The sequence below is a fragment of the Dysidea avara genome, chromosome 13 (assembly GCF_963678975.1).
Source record: "Dysidea avara chromosome 13, odDysAvar1.4, whole genome shotgun sequence".
Lineage (NCBI taxonomy): Eukaryota > Metazoa > Porifera > Demospongiae > Dictyoceratida > Dysideidae > Dysidea > Dysidea avara.
Window position 1 is genome coordinate 18,027,034 of NC_089284.1, and position 22,019 is coordinate 18,049,052.

Here is a 22,019-nt window from a genome sequence, read left to right on the forward strand (position 1 = left end):
ATCAAGGGCTACATCCATTACCATTTCATTCTCAAGTAAAAATGATGTCAATAATGACGTTCACTTGCATATATTTACACAATGATAAAAATTTATAAAATATCAAATCATTGCATAGTTCTCAACTGTGTGAAGAACACCTGTCAACGACAACGAATAACAAACACTAACAAATAAACACCTCACCTTCAGATAGCTCTTTAACACTTTAGAGTCAGCTTGTTGGATAGCCTGCAGGAATAGCTGAGGTGTGATCAGATAATGAGCAAGTGTCTGGTGTAGTGTCAGCTAACCTGTGTAAGTTCTTGTGATAAGTTGATGGATGGCAGGTAAGTGGTCACTAAATACTGCAGGAATTCATCACCCTACAAAACAGATAACATGTACAATAAGAAAATTGTCTGGGAAAAAAATCTAGCTAGCAGCAAACAAGCACAAAAATTTTACAGTTGCAATTATACTAACAGACAGGTAGGTCTCCATGCTAGCAAATGTTAAGCTAACAATTTCAATCCCTCTACAGTATACACTAGTCTAATTGAGAACACTACTGATCAAAACACTCTAATTGAACAGTCGTTTAACATTCAGATACCTGACTATCCAATAGACTGATGTAGTCAATATATTAAGTATATTCTAATAATAATGAGCTAAACACTACCAATACTGCAAGTAAACTGTTCCTCTCTAACTGCATAGCCTACAAACAATGTTATGCCACCACACAATAATGAGGTGTGTGTGTGTGTAGTGTGTGTTGTAGTGTGTGTGTGTGCGTGTGTGTGTTGGCCTGGTAATCAAAAGTTTCCATGTTCGATGGCCTTTACTCACATTGCTCCAGTCTACCCAGCTGTATTTTGGGGACCTGGTGACTTGATGTCATCTGGAGAAGCAGCTCACCCAGCTGTAACATCAATGTGGTACCGGGTGTTTACTGGGGAAGCAAATGCCCAACTGTCCTTTTGTCTTGCTTAGTGGTGCGTAAAACTTCAGGTTCCGCGTAGAGCTGTGCGATAATTAAGATAATAAGATTATCGTTATTGTGGCAGTTTTCATTATCGTGATAATAGTAAACTTCTGCATAAAATAGGAAACCAATCTACAATGTATAAACAGCAGTCATTTTATCACTCTTTTTTCGTAACCACTCCCAGGTAATTTTTTTGATGCAGGTTTTCCATTGTGATTAGTACTGGCCTAGAGTAATTTTTACAAAGACTAAAACATTTGTAATGGTATTTGTGGTTTATACGACTATCGTGATAATCATGATAATGAATAGCATTATCGAGATACCAGAAATTTTATTATCGCACAGCCCTAGTTCCATGACCTCTCTCTGTGAGACCTGGACAGTCCTCCTGCAGGTTACTAGCCCTGCCCCAGGAGGATTTGCTTACACAAGGCTCAAGCGCCTGAGTGGTGCACAGGCATCCCAGTTCTGGTTCAACGGGTGGCAATAGCTGCATTTTGTATGGCTTCTGTAGGCTTTGCTTTGTGTGTGTGTGTGTTGTGTATGCTTAACAAGTGTACTGACTCGTTTCTGATACATCGACTTCAAAATTCCAGCAATTTCTCCTAATGCCTGTAAAGAACAAATAAAAACACATCACAGAAACAATGTAGTCATTGGAATTAGTCCTAAAATGATGGCTAGACGTGGATTGGAATCTTACTGAATGTGTAGACAGGAAAATATTTTGATTCCTTGCACAATCACTACAGGGACAAACAAAAGAAAAAGTACATGAGGTTGTCAGGATCAAAATTAAGTTCAAAATGATTCCAGAGAAAGTTTGTAAGTTTGTTTTTGATAGGTTAATTTATTATCGGTAATACATTCCATAATTGAGGGAGTCTACTGAAATACCGTATAGCCAGGAATTTTCCAGGGACGAAACTTTCGCAAGTAATGATAGCTTCATGAAAACAAAATCGTGAAATGTTTATACACATAGCTACTACCTTACCAAATCTGTTTTCTAGACTTTCATGAATTAAAAACGGATTTTACACCATTTCGCGAAAGTTTCATACCTTGAAAATTTCCCACTATATGGTGCTGGAAACATTGGTACTTCTACATGTTGTAGTTTATTGTTAGATCCTAATTGTGTGTTTCCTGAAGTGAATTTAACATACCATATATCAGGCCGTCAAAAATTTTTCATCACTGGCTGTATTGACGAAAATTAAACGACAAATTATTTTTAACTATACGAATAATTCACGCATCGTATAGTTATTCCGCCAAAAAATTTTCATCCATTATGCTAGCAACAAAAATATGTTGCATCAAAATTTTAATAGATGAAAATTTTCTACGCCAAAATCTTCCTGATTTACAGTAGTCAGTGATACTAAATGCATCGGTAGGGGCTTTTAGGCTTTTGATAAAAATAAAAGTCACAGATATCCAAAACATACATTAAAGGCAAAGTTTTGAGCTCGAGTAGTCAAATTACTGGTACAGTCACTCAATATGTACTTATGCACCAACAATTATAACTTAAAGATGAAACTAGACTTACAGTCCTAATATTTCAAATCTGCTCTGCTATTTGATAAACTCAAATACTTATCACTTCTAGTAACAATGATTAAGGTACCAATAACAGATTGACCAGTCTATGCCATCATTACTAACATATCCCCAACACGTTCAGTTGTAACCTTACTAGAGCACACAATGTCCACTAACCTGAAATGTGTGCCCATCATTAAGATCAAATGATGACTTAGAAGGGACAATGAAACAAGCTGGGATTATTGTCTTGTACATGTAGTCCACAAAACCAGTTACAGTGTCTGACTGTCCTGAACACAACATATGACATCATATGACATCACTACATTACAAGTTATGAATTAACTCACCCCAAAACTCCACCAACTTTCTTAATATCCCAAAACAAACCTTCTGACCCTACACAAGTACCATCAGTTGCAGGAATTGTTCTACTCTCAACTCACTGAAGGATCAGGGAAGTCCATTGTTCCCTGTACAATAGAGTCCAGTACCTCGTGAAGCTGAGTTGAGCCTGACACAATGATGATACATTACATCATCACCTTATTGTTTATTAATTACTATCTCATATCTCATTATGGACCCAGAATTTTGAGAAAAAACTTTGCTGCAGGTTTTCAGGTTGGTTGTTCACAACTACGTAGCGTATATGCAGCGAATAGCCAATGAAATTTACTCTTCACAGAATTCAAATTCACTGCTCAAATGTCATTAGCTATACACTACACATGTACAATGTAGTTGTGGCCAACCTACATCACATGACATATTGATGACATCATCACTAATGAGGTCACACCTCACCTTGACTAGAAATCACCTCCACAGCATCATTATTGACTAGTGAGCTGATAAACAGGTAGTAACATTTCTGTAAGTTCTGTCTGTCCCTTGCCGCCTGTAATATAGTAACATAATAATTGTATCAAATTTTGATATTCAGGATGATTAACGCTAGAAAATATTTTCAGACATAAAACATGCCTGCTACTTCAATTACAAAATTTGTGAACTACAAAAAAAGTATCAGCAAGTTATTGTGTACTGTTACCAGGTCAAGTCCGAGTCAGTCAACCACTCCACACCAGGGCATGAACAAATGTCAAACATTTGTAAGAATGATCGTCAAGCTTAATATTCGAATGTAACTTTCAAAATTTAAACTTTCATTATCTCTCCCACACTTAATTATTATAGTTTTAAAATTAGGTTTTTAGTTTTAAAATGGTTGTCTTTAACACTGATTGATTGAGTAAAGTATGCAAACGTATTTTTTGTACACAGTAATGATGTTCATGATAAGATTGATTGAGTGGGTGGGTGTAGCAACAATCAAACATTCATTAAGAAAATACTAAAGTTGAACGTTATTTGATCATGCCCTACTCTTCACTGGTCAATGTGTGTTATATTAAGAGTAGTTGATCAGTGATGGAGAGTAGTTGATCAGTGATGGAGAGTAGTTGATCAGTGATGGAGTGTGGTAACAACTCACCTCTTCATCCCGAGGATCATATGGTTCAGTAGAACAGTTCAAGATGGTGTGGATGATTGGCATGAAGACCTCCTGTAGGAAGGGACCCATCCGATGTTTGTACTTCGCTATCAACTGATTGATCAGTGGAATGAATTCCTGAATGTTCTGAGACTATGAGGGTAACAGTAATAGAGACAGCATTACCTCCAGTCCCTTTGGTTTAAACAAAAAACAGTTGACAACTTAAAATACTTTTATACAACAGTTGTCCTTATTTGGTTGTCCTTATTTGTAGCCTAAAACACAGTCTAGCGGTAAGGATGGGAATAAAACCATTAACCATTCTGATGTAATCATCACACCATTCTGATGTAATCATCACCACATTATCCAAAGCATTTCTGAATCACCAATCCTCACCTGACAATCCTTCAGTAGCAGAGTGATGGCCATTGGTACATAATTTAACAACTCATCTCCTAGACAGATGATCATACGATGTAGATATTGCCTCACACCAGAGTGAAGAGTCTCCTTGTGTACTGGTACTTCCAGACCATTCAATATAACTGGTAGAGCCTAAAGGGGAGGGGCTAATGGAGTGGTGTAGTGGGTGTGGCTGACCTCAGCATAGCACTGTAGACAACCACTCTGACGTGTCGTTTGATGATTAACAAACACCTTCGTCGTCCGACTGAAATGATAAACCACAAAGTCCACAACACACGTACACACAAACAAATACAACTAGTACTCGGAACACTTGTCAGTGTGACTATCTACTCCAATAGGATAGTCATTTGGTTATTCCAGTATACAAAGAGCTCACCTGATATAAGACATGAGGTGGTAGAGATAATTGGCAAGTTCTTCCAACTTTGTGGCATCTTCAACTTCTCTCATCTACAAGGAGAGCAACAACTGACTATCTGCAGTAGCCACCCTCAATATTTTGTTAACTAAATAATTTGGTGTCTCCTATACAAGTTTTACATAACTTTTAATACAGTAAAACATATTATGTAGGTTACATTTGTGAGATTGCCAATTTAGAGACGTGATCTTATTACACAACTTTCATTGTAGTTAACTTTTCTACACCTTATAACAGTATAGTATGTACATGTTGAGCTGAATCCTCAATAACATTTAATAACTCATGGATGATCCAATTACACACGATCTTGCAATTTGGCTCATTTGTAGTACTGCTTGACCTGCTAAAAATATTTCAAAATCTTTTGTTCAAATGTTTGATATAATATTTACAGTCAATTAAAATTTTCACAATACATTTCCTATAGGGAAGCCATATAACTACAATGTCCATTTCAGCCCTTTCCCGAACTTGTAATGGAGCCAAACCATAGTATCTGTTGTTGACACCTTTGCTGTTACCACTAATCATCTGGTTGGCTGAAATGTTAACTCTGTTGAGAAGAAATCCACTTTTAATTTTTAACTGTTTTTCAGGATTCAGCTCAACGTGAACATACTATAGTTACAACACATACTGTAACACAGCATGTTAACCCAACACATTAAGGTTTCCACTATCTCACACTACAGCTCACCTTGGGATAATGTAATGCTAGCTTGTCCAGGGATGGCTGAATCAGTTGTTTCATCAGCAGGTATCGTTGCTATAGTAGCAGTGATTGCAGCATTGAGCCCCACCCACAAGGAATCACATGCTCACCTCAGCACTAGTATTACTGATAGCTACTAATATACCAGCAGCCTCGTACATGAACAACTAACAATGACACACATTACACAATCACCACAGGTAGTAGTGTTACTAGGGGTTACCATGTCATTTGAGGATATGTATGCTCCTTCATCATTCTCCTATTAATAGAACATGCCAAATAAGGTAATAAACTATTACAGTAGGGCATCCATAGAGGACTTGCAGGGTGACATAATTCATTGTAATTGCTAAGCAACCGCAGTTGTTAGCCATGTTTAGGGACAACGTGATGACTGAAAGCCCATCTTCTCACTATTTGTAATGGTCTATAGTGAAGTGAATGCATGTAGTGATGTTAAATAAATAACATACAGCTCATTAGAAACAGCGAAGAAGCTAGAATTGGTGAGCAATTCATTGAAAACTAATTGGCCACCTGTTTCATGAAGCCAATGTTGAGGAATTCTATTTCAAACCTAGCCCCACTTCCCAGTGTCACTATATCTAGACCTTAGTGAATAAATGTTATTACCTTTGCTCTGTTCCAACGTGCGCCATAGAAAGTTGTCCTGAAACATGATGACTGTTGCTAGCCCATGTCATCACATGTGCAAGTCCTCTATTATATGAACACCATTTCAATTAATGAAGTTCAGATAAGTGAACTTTGTTTAGATAAACGAAGTTCATTCATTTATACAATTGTAAATTTCTGCTTTGTTTTCAGGTATGTGCTACCAGTTAAACAGCATTACCAAACGAAGAACAGTATGAGAAATCAATCCAGTCACTACAGAAATTATGAACAGTGTTCTTGACAGCCAGCTGTATTAAAGCCATCGCACATTAACGCAATTTAACACCTACATGGTAGAGGAGGAAGAAAGAAGGCTAAAGGTAAGTCCATGATGGATGCATTGTAGCTGCTGTGGTTGGCAAAAAGGCACATCTCCAGCCAAAGCGATGTTGAACAGTGAAGAAATCAAGCTAAAACATTAATCATAGTTGAGCTGTACTTGGCTGAAGGCATTGGTTAGTTAGTCAGTAGACAATTCAGCTAAATAGGAAAATTTAAAATCCAACATAAACTCACTGAAAAGGTTTGGGGACACTCTAAAGGAATTTTTGGGAAAAGTGAGGCTGGTTTAGGTAGGCAAGAAAGCTCAACCTTCTACTATATTACAGTACTACTGTACTGTACTGTATACAGTACAGTAGTACTGTATAAATAGAGTGCCGTTCAATTACTCTAATAGAACATACACTTCAATTAAAATGCTCACTAATAAAACAATCACCACCATTGTTAACAATTGAAACAGGTTTACTTACTGGCAGAACAAACAGCAAATCTCTAATCCTCTTCAGAATTTGTTCAGCTACTCCACCAATCTGATTCCTAACAAATGGCACACACTAATACACTTAACATGACATAAGCTGTTGTCATACTTGAGTGGTTTAAGAAACCTCAAGAACAAGTAGCTCACTCTGCTCCTTACTACTGGATGATCATTCCGTAATCCTCTCTCATCAAGAAATGATTCCTGTGGTCAGTACAATAACACCACAGTTACTACCAGGTGGATTTGTTGTGAGGTCACAACTTAAACACAGTATTTTAAATATCAAAGCTACCATGTGTACAATACCACTTAAAAAAGTGCCACTTCACAGAAATACAGAGGAGGTCCGTAAATTATATGAAGTTGACGGAGTTACACTACCAAATATGGCATCAGGTGTTATTTAATAGCTAGGAAAGTAATGTGTTATGTTGAGAAGGTTTGTAAGGGATCTGGGACACATATAACACGGATATACAATTTTGTCCTTTAGAATATTTGATATTGATCTGAAGTGTTAATTCTTCAACAGTTGTTTGAGATCATGAGATGAACAATGACATGTCACCTCAGACAGAACATACCAGTACTGGTGATATGTGGTCAGGTTGAGTTGAAAAGTATTTGTCATATCTGACAACCAGCTCAAAGTACTGCAACAAGATCACATGATCAGTGAGCCCCACCCCCTTAACAACCACTGCACCTGGATCTTGACTGCAATGTGAGAATAATATGATAACCTGCTAGTGATGATCTGGGTGGGATGGAAAAGACATGAGAAATTACAAGTACAGAGATACAGAATACAAGGTGTATGTGGCATGCTGTATAGCCAACATCAATACCCTGAACCTTTTAAACAGGCGGGGGTTAAGTTACAAGACAGAACACATGGTCCACTCCTCTACACTTACAGAGTTCATCATTATGTACCAGGGTGAGTTGGATACTGCTGGACCAGAGAAATGAGATCCCTAGACACATCCACATTCATACTAACAGCTCACATGATCCCTACTGGTCTTACCTTATCAGGTAACACCTCTCCCATCATGTAGAAGTAACGAAGTGATACCTCGATATTCATGAATGACTCTGTATCCAGTTGACTCAGTGTTGACACTAGTAACTGTTGAATAGTTTCCAGTACAAGATCAGGATGCTGTGGGGGTAACAAGTGCCCAATAATTTTTTTTTACGTTACTGAATCAGCAACGTGACTCTTAATCACACCAAACATTCTAATACAGTACACACTTCATACAACATGAAACCAATATTTAGGCTTTAAAAACAGAATACAATTTGAGTACTACGATAAAATCAGTAGCTGTTATACATAAAATGAAGCTTGTTTAATGTATTTTACATAGCAGTAAAAATGATGAACAGTAATCATCCTTAAGCTTCTCATCTAAATCCAGCACTATTTTCTGTTGTTGCACTCCACCATTTAGTGATGACATACCACTAGACTGTGAGGACCAAATGGAACACTGTAGCACCATCGATAATGAACCAAGACTGAAATGGTGTGAAATGATACCAGACAGTTGCTGAGCTACGGTGGACAGATCTGTTCATACCATTTTATGGGATTTTCATGATGATGTGACAGTAGTGAATTAGTTCTACCTTATATGGTCATGGAAGTTTATAAAGAGGCGCATGCAAAAGGCTAAACATTGACTTATGGTAGATAAGATGTATTTGTTTTGAAGTTGCAATTTGAAGAAACACTCTAATAGAACACATGTTGCTAGGGACTAGCACATCACTTTTTTTCTGTAGGAAAAATGGAAAATTATCTAGTCTACTCCAATAGCTTATTTTTGTCCTATTTTTAAGATTTTGGAGACTATTAGCAAACAACCCACAAACTAGAACACAGTTTTCTCATAACTTCTGTTGCTATTGTAAATCATTTAGTAGAAATTGTCTTGTTAGCAACTTGCTTGAAATTCTTCAAATGATCCCCAAAATCTGGGCATCAAGAACAAAATGACTACTGGAGTACACCAGACTCCTTATTGTACACTAAGCATAAAAGGAACAGTCTGGAACAAAACTATATAGCTGGGCACTACAATGGCTACATAAAGGGGCACAAATGAACCAAAACACTCTAATAGAACGCACACTACATCAACAGACACAAAACACTCTAATAGAACGCACACTACATCAACAGACACAAAACACTCTAATAGAATGCACACTACATAAAGGGACCTACTTGGGATGGGGTTATTATTAGCACTAATTTTCAAAATAAAATAATAGCATCATAAAATTTAGTGATCAAAGGCAACTGTTAAAATCTCGTTTGTAATTAAGACACATACAGGGCAAACATCCTGAAACAGCTATGATTTAACTAAAACAAAGAGATCTACACGTGCATGGTGTCCTGCTGTATCACTTTGGCTGACTCATAAGCCTTAATATTTTGTCTAGCCTGCGTGGACTGGGAGAAGCTTAAAGAGAGAGCCGGACCCTTGCTGGTAATTGTAATCATTTTTTAAGTAGTCCATGGTTAGAATCATGTGCAGTTTGTGTTCTTTGCTCACATTACCCGGATATAGCAGCACAAACAGAGTGAAACTTTCAACGGCATGTGCTGAATCACACAACAGTGTTTTTAACACGGCACCAAAATACTCAGAAATCGATCGGCTCCAAACACTAAATTAATGTCTCACTATATAAACACCTGCTACATATGGTAATAGATCACACACACACACACTACACACACCAACCCACCACACACACACTACACACACCAACCCACCACACACACACGTACACTATACACCACACACCCACCCGCCACACACACTGCACTACACTACACAAACACACGCGCACTACACATGCACACTACACACCCACCCACCAAACACGTACCCACGCACACAAACTACACACACGCACGCGCGCGCACATGCACACACACACACAAACTACACAAACACACTACACAGAGAGAGAGTACAATATATACACTGACTCACTAGTTGGATAATATTGTCAAACAATACTTTTAGTTCCTTCCTGTACTCCATGAACATTACCTCATCTTCACCCTGGATCGCGTGATCACATCATTGCATCATTACCACAGAAACATTATTATACACACTGTGTGACCAGGAGCTGCTCCTGATGTGACTGAACACTTAAACAAAATGAATAAAATTCTACAATGCTTACAGAACTAAACGTGATGCCATGGATACAGTACAATTCATCATGGATATTACTAATTAAGCAATCACTGTACCTCCATCATACAATTTGGCATATAGTGATTAACATGTCCTCAAGAATGAAACTGCTAGAACAAGTGGACAATGGAAAGGTTAGAATGATACTGTGGTTTGAGCTTCACACTTGATAGCTCATCAGAGTCTTGTATACTCATACTATAACTGTCCCAGAGTGGCTTCACTTTGATAAAGCAACCATCAAAAGGTATTTGACAACAAGTTGATCAAGAGTCAGTGTTAAAACTAATAACAGAAGCCAGCAAGTCCATATGTGGTCAAAACATTAGGGATTGGTTATCTTAATGAACATAGGAGATAATATTTTATTACAGTGAAGCATTCCAAACTTTAAAAATCTAATCTAAAAGCCACAACACTGTAATTTGATCAGCTGTTTGATGTTAGAGTTGTAAATGAATAAAATAACTCTCCTACCAGATGTGCTTGATGTAAGCTCAAGTGTGCCCCCCCACCAGGCACACACTGTAGAACTGTACAGCTGTTGTCAGACAACCTCTCCCAATCAAAGAAGCTGACTAACCACCTGGCCTAGAAGCCTAGGCTACCTCCAAGGCTCTGGACAATAATACTATTGGGGGCCTGGATCAAGTGATCTCTGGACTGGAAATTGTAACCAGCTGCTGGTGTGTCCCTGGGGTGTTGACTTGTATTTGCAAGGCCGAACCACCGCATAGTCAAGCACACACACAACACATCACCTCAGTCACAAAGTTATAGCTCTCATCATACTTCATCTTGTTGATACTGATTAGTAACAGTTGCTAGGAGACACGTCACATGACATCACCATGACAACACCTCACACCCCCCCTCACTTTTAAGAAGTCACTTTGTAGTTTCGACATGATGTCTACTGACTAGAGGGGATCACATGGTGATGAACATGATGAAGGAGATGAAGTGACACACCTTCAACACGCCCACATATCCAATGGAGAATGGGATCACAGCTAACGACACGTCATCATCTTCATCATTCAAATATCTAACAAGAAGATGATGTAGCAGTTGGTAAAGTGTCTATAGCTAGTACATGTTCATCTGAAAATAGTGACCTTTGTGTCTGTCTGTGGTGTGTATATAGAGTGTGTACAGTGAAACTTGTGTACAGTGAAACTAGTGTACCTTAGGCCAACAGTGTTGTGGTTGTTAAAGTGTCCAGGTCAGTATAGGACCTTAACTAAGGGTTTGGATTATGGTGTTCTCAAGTGTCCACAATGACAGGTTCACAACACACTAGTATACACAACACACTAGTATACCACAACACACTAGTATACACAACACACTAGTATACCACAACACACTAGTATACACAACACACTAGTATACACAACACACTAGTATACCACAACACACTAGTATACACAACACACTAGTATACACAACACACTAGTATACACAACACACTAGTATACACAACACACTAGTATACCACAACACACTAGTATACACAACACACTAGTATACAGAACACACTAGTATACCACAACACACTAGTATACCACAACACACTAGTATACACAACACACTAGTATACCACAACACACTAGTATACACAACACACTAGTATACCACAACACACTAGTATACCACAACACACTAGTATACACAACACACTAGTATACCACAACACACTAGTATACCACAACACACTAGTATACACAACACACTACCACAACACACTAGTATACACAACACACTAGTATACCACAACACACTAGTATACACAACACACTAGTATACCACAACACACTAGTATACACAACACACTAGTATACCACAACACACTAGTATACACAACACACTAGTATACACAACACACTAGTATACACAACACACTAGTATACCACAACACACTAGTATACACAACACACTAGTATACACAACACACTAGTATACCACAACACACTAGTATACACAACACACTAGTATACACAACACACTAGTATACCACAACACACTAGTATACACAACACACTAGTATACCACAACACACTATATGATGATCATATCTTGTCAATACACTACCCACAAACACTCAATAAAATGTTTCACCACACCGTCACTTCATATTAACTATTTGTATCTACACCATATTCCTACTCTGATTTGTTCAATGTTGACAGAATGCTGATTATTTGGAGCCTACATAGATATCCTCAAAAGCGATCATTTAAGAATTCGGCTGCAACCTCCACCACTTTTAATATTCTGTTGCGAATTATTTCTTTACATGGTGCTGAGACCAACATTTTTAATAGCGTACAAGTGAATTTACTCCTCCCTCCAGTGTACACTCTGTGATAATGGATGATCCCTAAATGGGGGTCATACCTTGAAGCATGTTATGACCCAAAGCTGCTAGTTAAATTACATGGTCAACATGTCATGACTTCATAGCAATTTACTGAACAGATAATGATTTTTTCATGCTAGGAAGACATGCACCAACCACAGACTACTCTCCACCTGTGTCCTCTACGTAGATACAATATACAATCCACAGTTTTACAGCTGGGTAGGTCAAGGTAATGTAAAGTTTCTTACTCAAGAACATAACAGCAGCAGTAGTTCCCTACTGGGGTATTGTACCTTAAACCCTGTGATTACCTACCCTCCCTAATGATATAGGCCTTAGATAAGGCCCCAAACACTTCATACCTGACGAGATATGATGACTTATTCTCCATGGCTTGTAGTGCTAGTAATGCTCTCTCCTTGTCGTTGGATTTCAATAGTCTATAAATGTCACCATGGTAACAGTGGTACAGTACACACCCACTTACTTACTTGTTATAACTGGTCACTAATGACATTCCAATACCGTTGACTAGTTTGGATAACTTGGACTGAAAATCTGCATCATCGTCCTAGTAACCAGTGTAACACAACATTACTAACAACAGTCCTAGTGGTCAGCAGTATACAAACTAGTATTCTGAATAATGACAATAGTACAGTTTCACAGGGGATACTCTTTACTGGTATGGAGGCACCTTGTCTTTCGGTTACAATTCACATGTCATGAATATTAAGCTGTCAACACTATGGGAATTTCCCTTACACTACACACCCACAGTTAACATAAAACAGATTAGTCTGTCAGTCCGTCATGTTTACTACAATACCAGATTCTGCATGTGATCCAGTCTGTTGGGCAGCACAAAGGAGAAAAATGTCATGTTACAGAAGACTCACTAGCCACACCTATTAGGGTAACTGTTACAGCATATAGCAGCTATGTGATATGCAGGTTGACTGTTCTATCAGAGAAGCTGTTGTATTAGGGTGACTGCTTTATTAGAGTATTTCAATCTCACTGCTGATCTCAAGTGAGCCTCTAATGAGGTATCCACACGTGGTACCCATGTCTTCTCTTCTGTAGCAAACCAAATTGTTACTAGTACAACTATCTACTCCCTGTAGTAGTGTAGTCGCTAATCTTTTGGCATCTATGTGAAAATGGCATTGATACAAAATGTTACACCTTGGAATGGTCTCCTCGCATGGAGACAACGAGGAGTAGAATGGAAGATATTCAGACTGCCAGGCAGACGGGAAAAGTGAAAACCTACCTAGCTACCTAGGTGTTTTGGTGATGAGTTTTTAAAATAATTAGTGCTTCTGTAATTATTTTAATGCTAAACAATTGATGTTAGGTAGACTCTTCCATTTCCATAAAGTCACGTAAAGTACTTCTATGCAGTGTTTTTATTCATTTTTGTGGGGGAGGGTACATGTGATCTCAAAAATTCAACAATGACATTTCAAATTGATATTTCAAAAATCTCTAGAATAGGAAATTAGCTTAATGATCGTTTAAAGGCTATGATTCTCACTGTAATATAAATAGCAGCTACTCCAGTAATATCTCCTTGTTGTGCCTCAGTCTCAAGTAACTACTGCTCTCATACACACAATAGAACTTGTCACACAACTTGCCCAACAATAAAGAGCTTCAGGTAAAAATATACATCACCAGATAAGTTGGGATAAAACCTTTGTCCTCATTGTGGAGGCTTTACCTATTGTGTTCTTAAATAGTAGAATTTGTTAAGAGATTACACTGTACAGCACAACACGTCACTCACAAAGACTAACACACAACACATCAGCTAACACACAACACATCAGCTAACATACAACACATCAGCTAACACACAACACATCAGCTAACACACAACACTCACATTGGATGGAGTAGTCATGAGCACTCCCATCTCCTTCAGAGTATGCGTCAGTGTCTCTGCTAGTTCTATCTTATTGAGTGGATCCATCCCTGAAGTGGATGGTAATGTAGTAAATATTTTGACTAGAAACAAATGAAACTTTGAACCATCACAAATATAGTAAAGAGCTTGGAAAATAAATTAATTAAATGACAATCTATTTTCTTAGTTGATTCAGAGAAACACATTAATACAACAACAAGGATTAATAAGTTAGTACTGAAACAAGGAATTGTACTAGTGCACACCAAATAAATATTCAAACTGCTAGTCCTTAAGTTACGATACTTCACCTTTGCTAACTATCTCAGTCAGACAATCACATGAGCTCTCTCTCAACTGCTCCACTTGTAGATACTTCAATAACAAACTGAAATGACACCACAATGGCTTCCTAGTTACTGCCGTGTGGGCTACTGACCTGGAAAACCTCTCATTAGCGATGTAGTTGATGTCTATCCATGACACGTAGGCTCCTACCACTTTCATTACCAAACATGTCACCTCGTGATTATACTGTTCAAATGTGACCTGTACAATATGTTATATAACTGTGCACACACGACACACACGCATGACACACACACACACAACACACACACACGACACACACTACACACGACACACACACTACACACACATGACACACTACACACGACACACACACACACACACTCACTCACTCACACACACACACACACACACACACACACACACACACACACACACACACACACACACACGACACACGGCACACACACTACACACACGACACACTACACACGACACACACACACACACACTCACTCACTCACTCACACACACACGACACACGGCACACACACTACACACGCACACATGACACACCACACACACACACATTACACACACACATGACACACAGCACACACACACACACACACATCACACGCACACTACACACAGAGCACACACACACACGCGCGTGGCACACACACAGCACACACTACACACACGCACACGACGCACACACACACACGACGCACACACTACACACGACACACACACGGCACACACACACACAGAGCACACACACACGCGGCACACACACATGCGGCACACACACACACACACACACACACACACACACACACACACACACACACACACACACACACACGGCACACACACACACACGGCACACACACACACACGGCACACACACATGCGGCACACACACACACACACGGCACACACACACACACACAGAGCACACACACACACACACGCACATGACACACACACACACACACACACACGACACACAACACGCACACTAACACACACACACTACATACACACACACATTACACACAACACACACACTACACACACAAGCGCACGCACACACACGACGCACACACACTCACTCACACACGACATACACACACATGACACACACACACACACACACACACACACACACACACACACACACACACATGACACACACACATTACACACACTCACACACACGACACACACACATTACACACAACACGCACACTACACACACACACACACACACACACACACACACACACACACACACACACACACACGACACACACTCACACACGACACACACACATTACACACAACACGCACACTACACACACACACACATACATGACACACACTCACACACACACACACACACACACACACACACACACACACACACACACACACACGACACACACGACACACACTCACACACACGACACACACATTACACACAACACGCACACTACACACACACACACACACACACACACACACACACACACATGACACACACCACACACACACATTACACACAACACGCACACTACACACACACCACACACACACACCACACACACACACTAACCATTATTTGGTACCAAGACTCAACCAATGAGGATACACATTGTTCTCTCATCGTGTCCTTAATAAGTGTGTTACGTTGGTTCTCCTGAGTATAGTATACTAGTTAATAAAGTATTCAGTAAACTATTAGCCACCTCAGGAGTGTGTATGAAATCACGATCAACTACTTCTGTATCAATGGCCAGTAATACTCTGAGGTAAAGGTCGATCACTGCCAGATTACCAGATGACACACAAGTGAGCAGGTCAGAGAAGAATGACCCCCACTACATGGTAGTTATCATTATCAGTGACACGCTCTATTACATGCTCACCCTTGATGGGTAGTCAATGACACACACCATGGCGTACAGTTGGGCCATTTTGTTCTTTACAAAATTCTTCTCCACTGGTCCACTGATGAAAGGCTGCACAAGGCAAACATTCCAACATAAATTATGCACTTGGTAACACCACCCTGATAGTGAAGGGAATAGAATTGGTTTGGCCTACCACAACACACATGTGTATATTATATGATGCTGTTGGTGTTTAACTATTGTATGAATGCAGAAGCTAATTCAAGTCACAGCCTTAGGCACTAAACTATCTAGGGATCAAGTTACTACCTGGCCTGGATTTCTTTCTGCACTCAATGATGCTCTCTGCTGTACAGGCCTTAGTGGTTCCATACTGGAGTAGTAACTATGGTAACTGACATAGGCAGGCCCTAAAGATTCATTTGTGACCAGCTGAGCAAAAACCAAAGTTCACACATTCCTCAAATTCCATTTTATTGCTTCTCTGTTATTTATAGTAACAAAGGAGTGGACAAACAAAGTTGCAACCTTTTAATGATGAAACATTTTGGAGTTATAGCACTAGGCAGTTGAAACAGCCATAAATTTGATAACAATACGGCAAATAAATCAGAGGTGCTTATTAATCAATCACATCTTTTCCCTGTACTTCTCCATGTGGACAAAGAGGAAGTCCATTCCAACAAAGAAACTACGGCTGCATTGTAAATAAATGTCTATAACTCACATGCCATTTGCTATATGAACATGAAACAAAGATTCTTACTCTCCATGAACAGGCAAATCTGATGGCGTATACGTTTAATTGATTCAAGCTTGTTTCAATGGGATTAAAACGTGCATAGCACGTGTATTTTTAACCAGTTTATTTTAACATGTTTTCATAACTTTCCAAAAACGGCCGGGTTTTGCTTAGTGGGTCAAATTGTCCACATGATTACAGGTAGCTCTACTATCCATCTTCTCATTGTTAACTGTCAAAAAACTGTACCCAATAATATCTTATGTTCACCTCACCTCCTGCATCCATGACATCACCAATTCTCTCAGCTTCACACTAGTCTCCTCGTTAGTAGTAGCATGTCTGTACATGTGTATGAGAGAGTAGAGTAACCACAAACACTACAACATTAACACATAGCTGGCAATTTTATGGCATAAATTCCATGGTCTCTAAACTTCAAACATTGCTGTCATCCCCAGCACACAAACACACTCACCTCTCTCTGACATGATGTTCAATCACTTGGAGACAGAAAAACCTCACTGGCTCATCACTACAAGTGTAACACATCATGTGATCTCACATAATCTCATGTCACTCACATGTGGAGCCGCTGGGTGAAGTCAGCTGCACACAAGCCCCACCCCTCACTACTGGACTGCAACTGATGGTAGTAGTGCATCGCCTGAGGGAATCAATAACATATTAACAATGAGGAGTGTTGTATGAAGTATTTATTTCAGTATGCAGACAAAATCTGTGTGTACTGGTAATTGTACAACAACTACTGTTAACTGTTATCATTTCTAATGACAAACACAACACTTCAGCGTATCTACTGAGCAGTGCAGCCAGATCATAAAATTTAATAAGGACAGTGATTTTTCTCTGAAAGTTACCTATGAAAGAGACAAACCTACGAGTAGTAATGTCAAAACTCTGTAAAAATTGTGAAATTTTTTCTCCCGTAAATTGCATAGTAAGAGTGGCACAATGGTTGTGTGTCCTTTAGGTGGTAGGTTCATTGGTTGACTTAGTAAAGATGGTGCTCTTCTGGTAAGCTTCGAGCAGAAAGGCATTTCGTTAAGCTCCAACATAAGTTCTTCCCATAGAAAACATATGGAGAAAGAGTATCGTTCACCACAAGAAGTGGTCCAGCTCATGAGTTGAATGTTTTTTGCTCATTGCAAGATACAACTTAAATGTCAATGATAGTTTATTGGCGGCGCTACACACTTCATAGTACAAAGTGATGTAATTCCACACACGTCACTTGTTTTTGTTATGTGTCATGGCTACCAATGGTGGCTATTACAAAAGCAAATGTTGCAAACCTATCTATCAATCTGCAGCATTTTTCATGCTTTACAAGGTGCTGTAGCTAAAAATCGAGTTTCTTCTACTTTTAAAAATCATGTGACCTCACTAATGAGATGTATCACTAGAAATGAATGAGAAATGTTAGTCAACAGTGTGACTGGAACCTGTGTAATATGATGGACACCTTGCAACCTACCCAGTGTCCTGATCACTGATTTTCCAGGTCCAATTTATGTACTAAGGGATACTTTGGGACCTTAACTAAGTGTCTGGATTATTAACAGGTTCCACACAGTATCTCCTTACAATTAATATATTTAGGAAAATTGCACCAGCCATCACAACTATTCTCCAGCTGTATCCTGCTACAATTTACATATACACACAATTATTCCCCAGTTTTTACAGCTGGGTAGGCTGGAGCAATGAGGGTAAAGCTTCCTGCTCAAGGAAATAACAGACGCCTCCTCGGGATGGAACCTCACAATAACTGAGTACCTACTGGGCTGCTACTGATACCTGTAGACACATAAACTCTTACCAGTTCACGTTCACTGGCGGAACTGTCATGGTACAGGCCCCTCAGGTAAGACTCGTTCATCACGTGCGCCCACTACAGCGCCGGTACGAGTAATCACCCTTCCAACACTCTCACTACGATCACGTGTACACTGTGTACATTATAGACATGTAACTAGCCACTACACTACACCATCATACTCACCAGTTATTGAAGTACTAGTTGTTCGCGTGTTGGCACGTGGTAATGCGTTTATACTCCTGATTAATGCACACCATTATAACATCCTGGGATATCAAGTCTAGACGAGTCTAGATTTCCAGACTTCAATGGTGAAATTCTGTAAGTACGTGATTATGGTGAGTTCCGAAGGTGTTTGTAAACTGAGCAGAAGTGTAGATAAAAACAACAAGTGGATTTGATCCAGGAGCATAGATTGTTTCGCTATTTTATAGGGGCCATCTCCAAACTGATTTTAGTACGCTTAACGTCGTAATGACGTTAAGGGGGGAGGGGGGTTCAGGCCATGACGTTATTAATTTTTATTAAAGCAGTTATAGTGTAAACAGCTAGGAATAAAGAAAGTATTGTGATTAAGCAGCCATACTGTTTGTAGACTGTTTTCAGGTAAAGAATATAATGTTTTGTGCTTCTATTGCCAATGCATTGTTTTCATAGTGTGACGTTAAGGAAGGAGGGGGGGTCTGAAGTTAGCGTCATTATGCATTTGTCAATTTCATGCCCCACCCCCGGGCGTCCCCACACCCCAGGTGGGGATTCGACATTGCTTCTTGTCCCCACCCCTGGGGCAATTGACAGTTGTCCAATTCACTGACCGATTTTCAGTAGTTGCATTTCTAAACAATAAAATCGCACTTGCTGTAATTTTACTAGCTACAGGGCAGGTTTATTACTAGTCGCATGCATGCAATATTCGCTTAGTCATCCTTGAGTCGCTGTCAAATCCCCTACTATGGGGGTGGGGACATAGTGGGGATTTGACAGCCGATTTTGCCCCAGTAGTGGGGAATTTGACACCACGATTTGTCAAATCCCCTGTATTCCCCGGGGGGGTGGGGCATGAAATTGACAAGTGCATTATGACGTTAAGCGTACCAAAATCAGTTTGGAGATGCCCCCTTATACAATAAATAATCTTCCAGCCCACCTGCTTAAAGTTGGTGCTGAGTTCATTTGCTCACCTTTGTCTAGACTCTCCCTTGACTCAGGCTCATTACCGAGACTGGATACTGCTAATATATAGTTCCAGTTCATGAAAAGGATGATAAACAAATTCCCTCTAACTATCGTCCCATAAGCCTCACCTGTATTGTTGTTAAAGTGATGTGGAAAGAATTATTCACTGTCAACTTACCTCTGCCCTGGAGTCTAACAAACTTATTAGTGAATCACAGCATGGCTTCTGCAATAAACGTCCCATGTCTTTGACAAAATTGATAATCTAATCCTGTCTGTGTACCAGCATGATCAATGTTGTGCCGGTGTGTGTGTGTGCCTGTACAGTCAGTTTAAAGTCTCAGGTACAATGTGGTCTGTTTTGCATCCTACAAGACACCTGTATGTAGATGGGTTTCAGTTGGATTGGTTGAAATTGTCTTCAAATTGATAGTTATAACTACATAGGCTTACAAGTTCTTTCTCAACTAATGCAAATGTAATGAGTCCTAAGACAACAATAGACTAAATGATCCACTGAAGTTGTTTATCTTTTCAGTCACATATCAGTGGTGTCTACCACAGCTAGCTATGTACATGCTTGTCTGGTAGATCACATGACTCAGCCTGAATATTTATCACTGAGATACTTGACCAGTTTTTAATTTTTTTTTTTTTTTGCTGGGCATGTATACTTAGTATATAGTAGATGAGTAGGCTAGTACCAAGTACTATACTGATCATGTGATACCTGCCAGGATATATCACCCACAGTGATGGATCTAGGCTGTCCAATGGAAGGTTTCACAACTAGCATCATAAGGGTGTAAAGCATAGGAATATATATTGCACATTATTGCACATTAAACTGACATGAGAAACCAACTGCAAAGATTTAGTACCTAAAGATAATGTGGTGCTTCAAATTTGTAGTTAGTTTGACTTGACCAGGATAAGTGATAACGTGAAGTCAAACATTGAATGGATCCAACTATAGTACGTTCACGTTGAGCTGAATCCTCAAAAACATTTAATAACTCATGGATGCAATTACACATGATTTTGAAATTTGGCTTATTTGTAGTACTGCTTGATCCGTTAAAAATATTTTGAAACCTTTTTGTTCAAATGCTTGACATAATATTTACGGCCAATCAAAGTTTTCACAATACATTTCCTATGGGAAGCCATATAAGTACAGTGTCCATTGCAGCCCTTTACCGAACTTGTAATAGAGTCAAACCGTACGTGTCTGTTGTTGACACCTTTGCTGTTACCAATAATCATCTGGTTGGCTGAAATGTTAACTCTGTTGAGAAAAAATCCACTTTTAATTTTTAGCTGTTTTTCAGGATTCAGCTCAACGTGAACATACTATATTCAGTGACTGTTGTGGAAAACCCTATATAGGAAGCAGTTATCCAGCAGCTATGACATTATAGAAGGGTAAACAAGAGGCTCTTGCCAACCACAATGTTCCATTTTGTCAGTA

General features: G+C 39.3%; 1 protein-coding gene across 2 annotated transcripts; it reads right to left on the reverse strand.

Moving 5' to 3' along the window:
* Window positions 1-9: 9 nt before the first annotated feature.
* On the reverse strand, window positions 10-19,640 carry LOC136242201 (exportin-T-like). 2 transcript variants are annotated; one of them, XM_066033627.1, is made up of 38 exons: window positions 19,556-19,640; window positions 19,373-19,502; window positions 18,114-18,196; window positions 18,008-18,064; window positions 17,805-17,871; window positions 16,803-16,895; window positions 16,623-16,754; window positions 16,490-16,573; window positions 14,999-15,108; window positions 14,871-14,947; window positions 14,539-14,627; window positions 13,139-13,218; window positions 13,010-13,087; window positions 11,255-11,330; window positions 11,161-11,202; window positions 11,044-11,106; window positions 10,070-10,141; window positions 8,080-8,214; window positions 7,967-8,026; window positions 7,756-7,806; window positions 7,634-7,702; window positions 7,156-7,250; window positions 7,036-7,102; window positions 5,823-5,861; window positions 5,710-5,766; window positions 5,585-5,653; window positions 4,840-4,913; window positions 4,635-4,704; window positions 4,431-4,589; window positions 4,029-4,181; window positions 3,338-3,431; window positions 2,977-3,044; window positions 2,881-2,929; window positions 2,705-2,820; window positions 1,541-1,588; window positions 294-365; window positions 187-231; window positions 10-140 (listed from the first exon to the last, which is right to left on the reverse strand). In XM_066033627.1, the coding sequence occupies exons 2-38, from the start codon at window positions 19,430-19,432 to the stop codon at window positions 108-110; spliced, it is 2,886 nt and encodes a 961-aa protein (XP_065889699.1). In that variant the 5' UTR covers window positions 19,433-19,502; window positions 19,556-19,640; the 3' UTR covers window positions 10-107. The 2 variants fall into 2 exon arrangements, with proteins under 2 accessions (XP_065889699.1, XP_065889698.1); XM_066033626.1 differs by having other exon boundaries at window positions 187-243.
* Between the last annotated feature and the right edge of the window lie 2,379 nt (window positions 19,641-22,019).

Bases quoted from the DNA above. Each gene is read 5' to 3' on its own strand.
- LOC136242201 (XM_066033626.1), bottom strand. From the start codon at position 19,432: ATGAACGAGTCTTACCTGAGGGGCCTGTACCATGACAGTTCCGCCAGT. The intron at 16,755-16,802 runs GTGAGCATGTAA...ACTACCATGTAG, and splicing joins TCATTGACTACCCATCAAGG to TGGGGGTCATTCTTCTCTGA. The intron at 366-1,540 runs GTCAGTACACTT...TCTGTTTTGTAG, and splicing joins AGTCGATGTATCAGAAACGA to GGTGATGAATTCCTGCAGTA.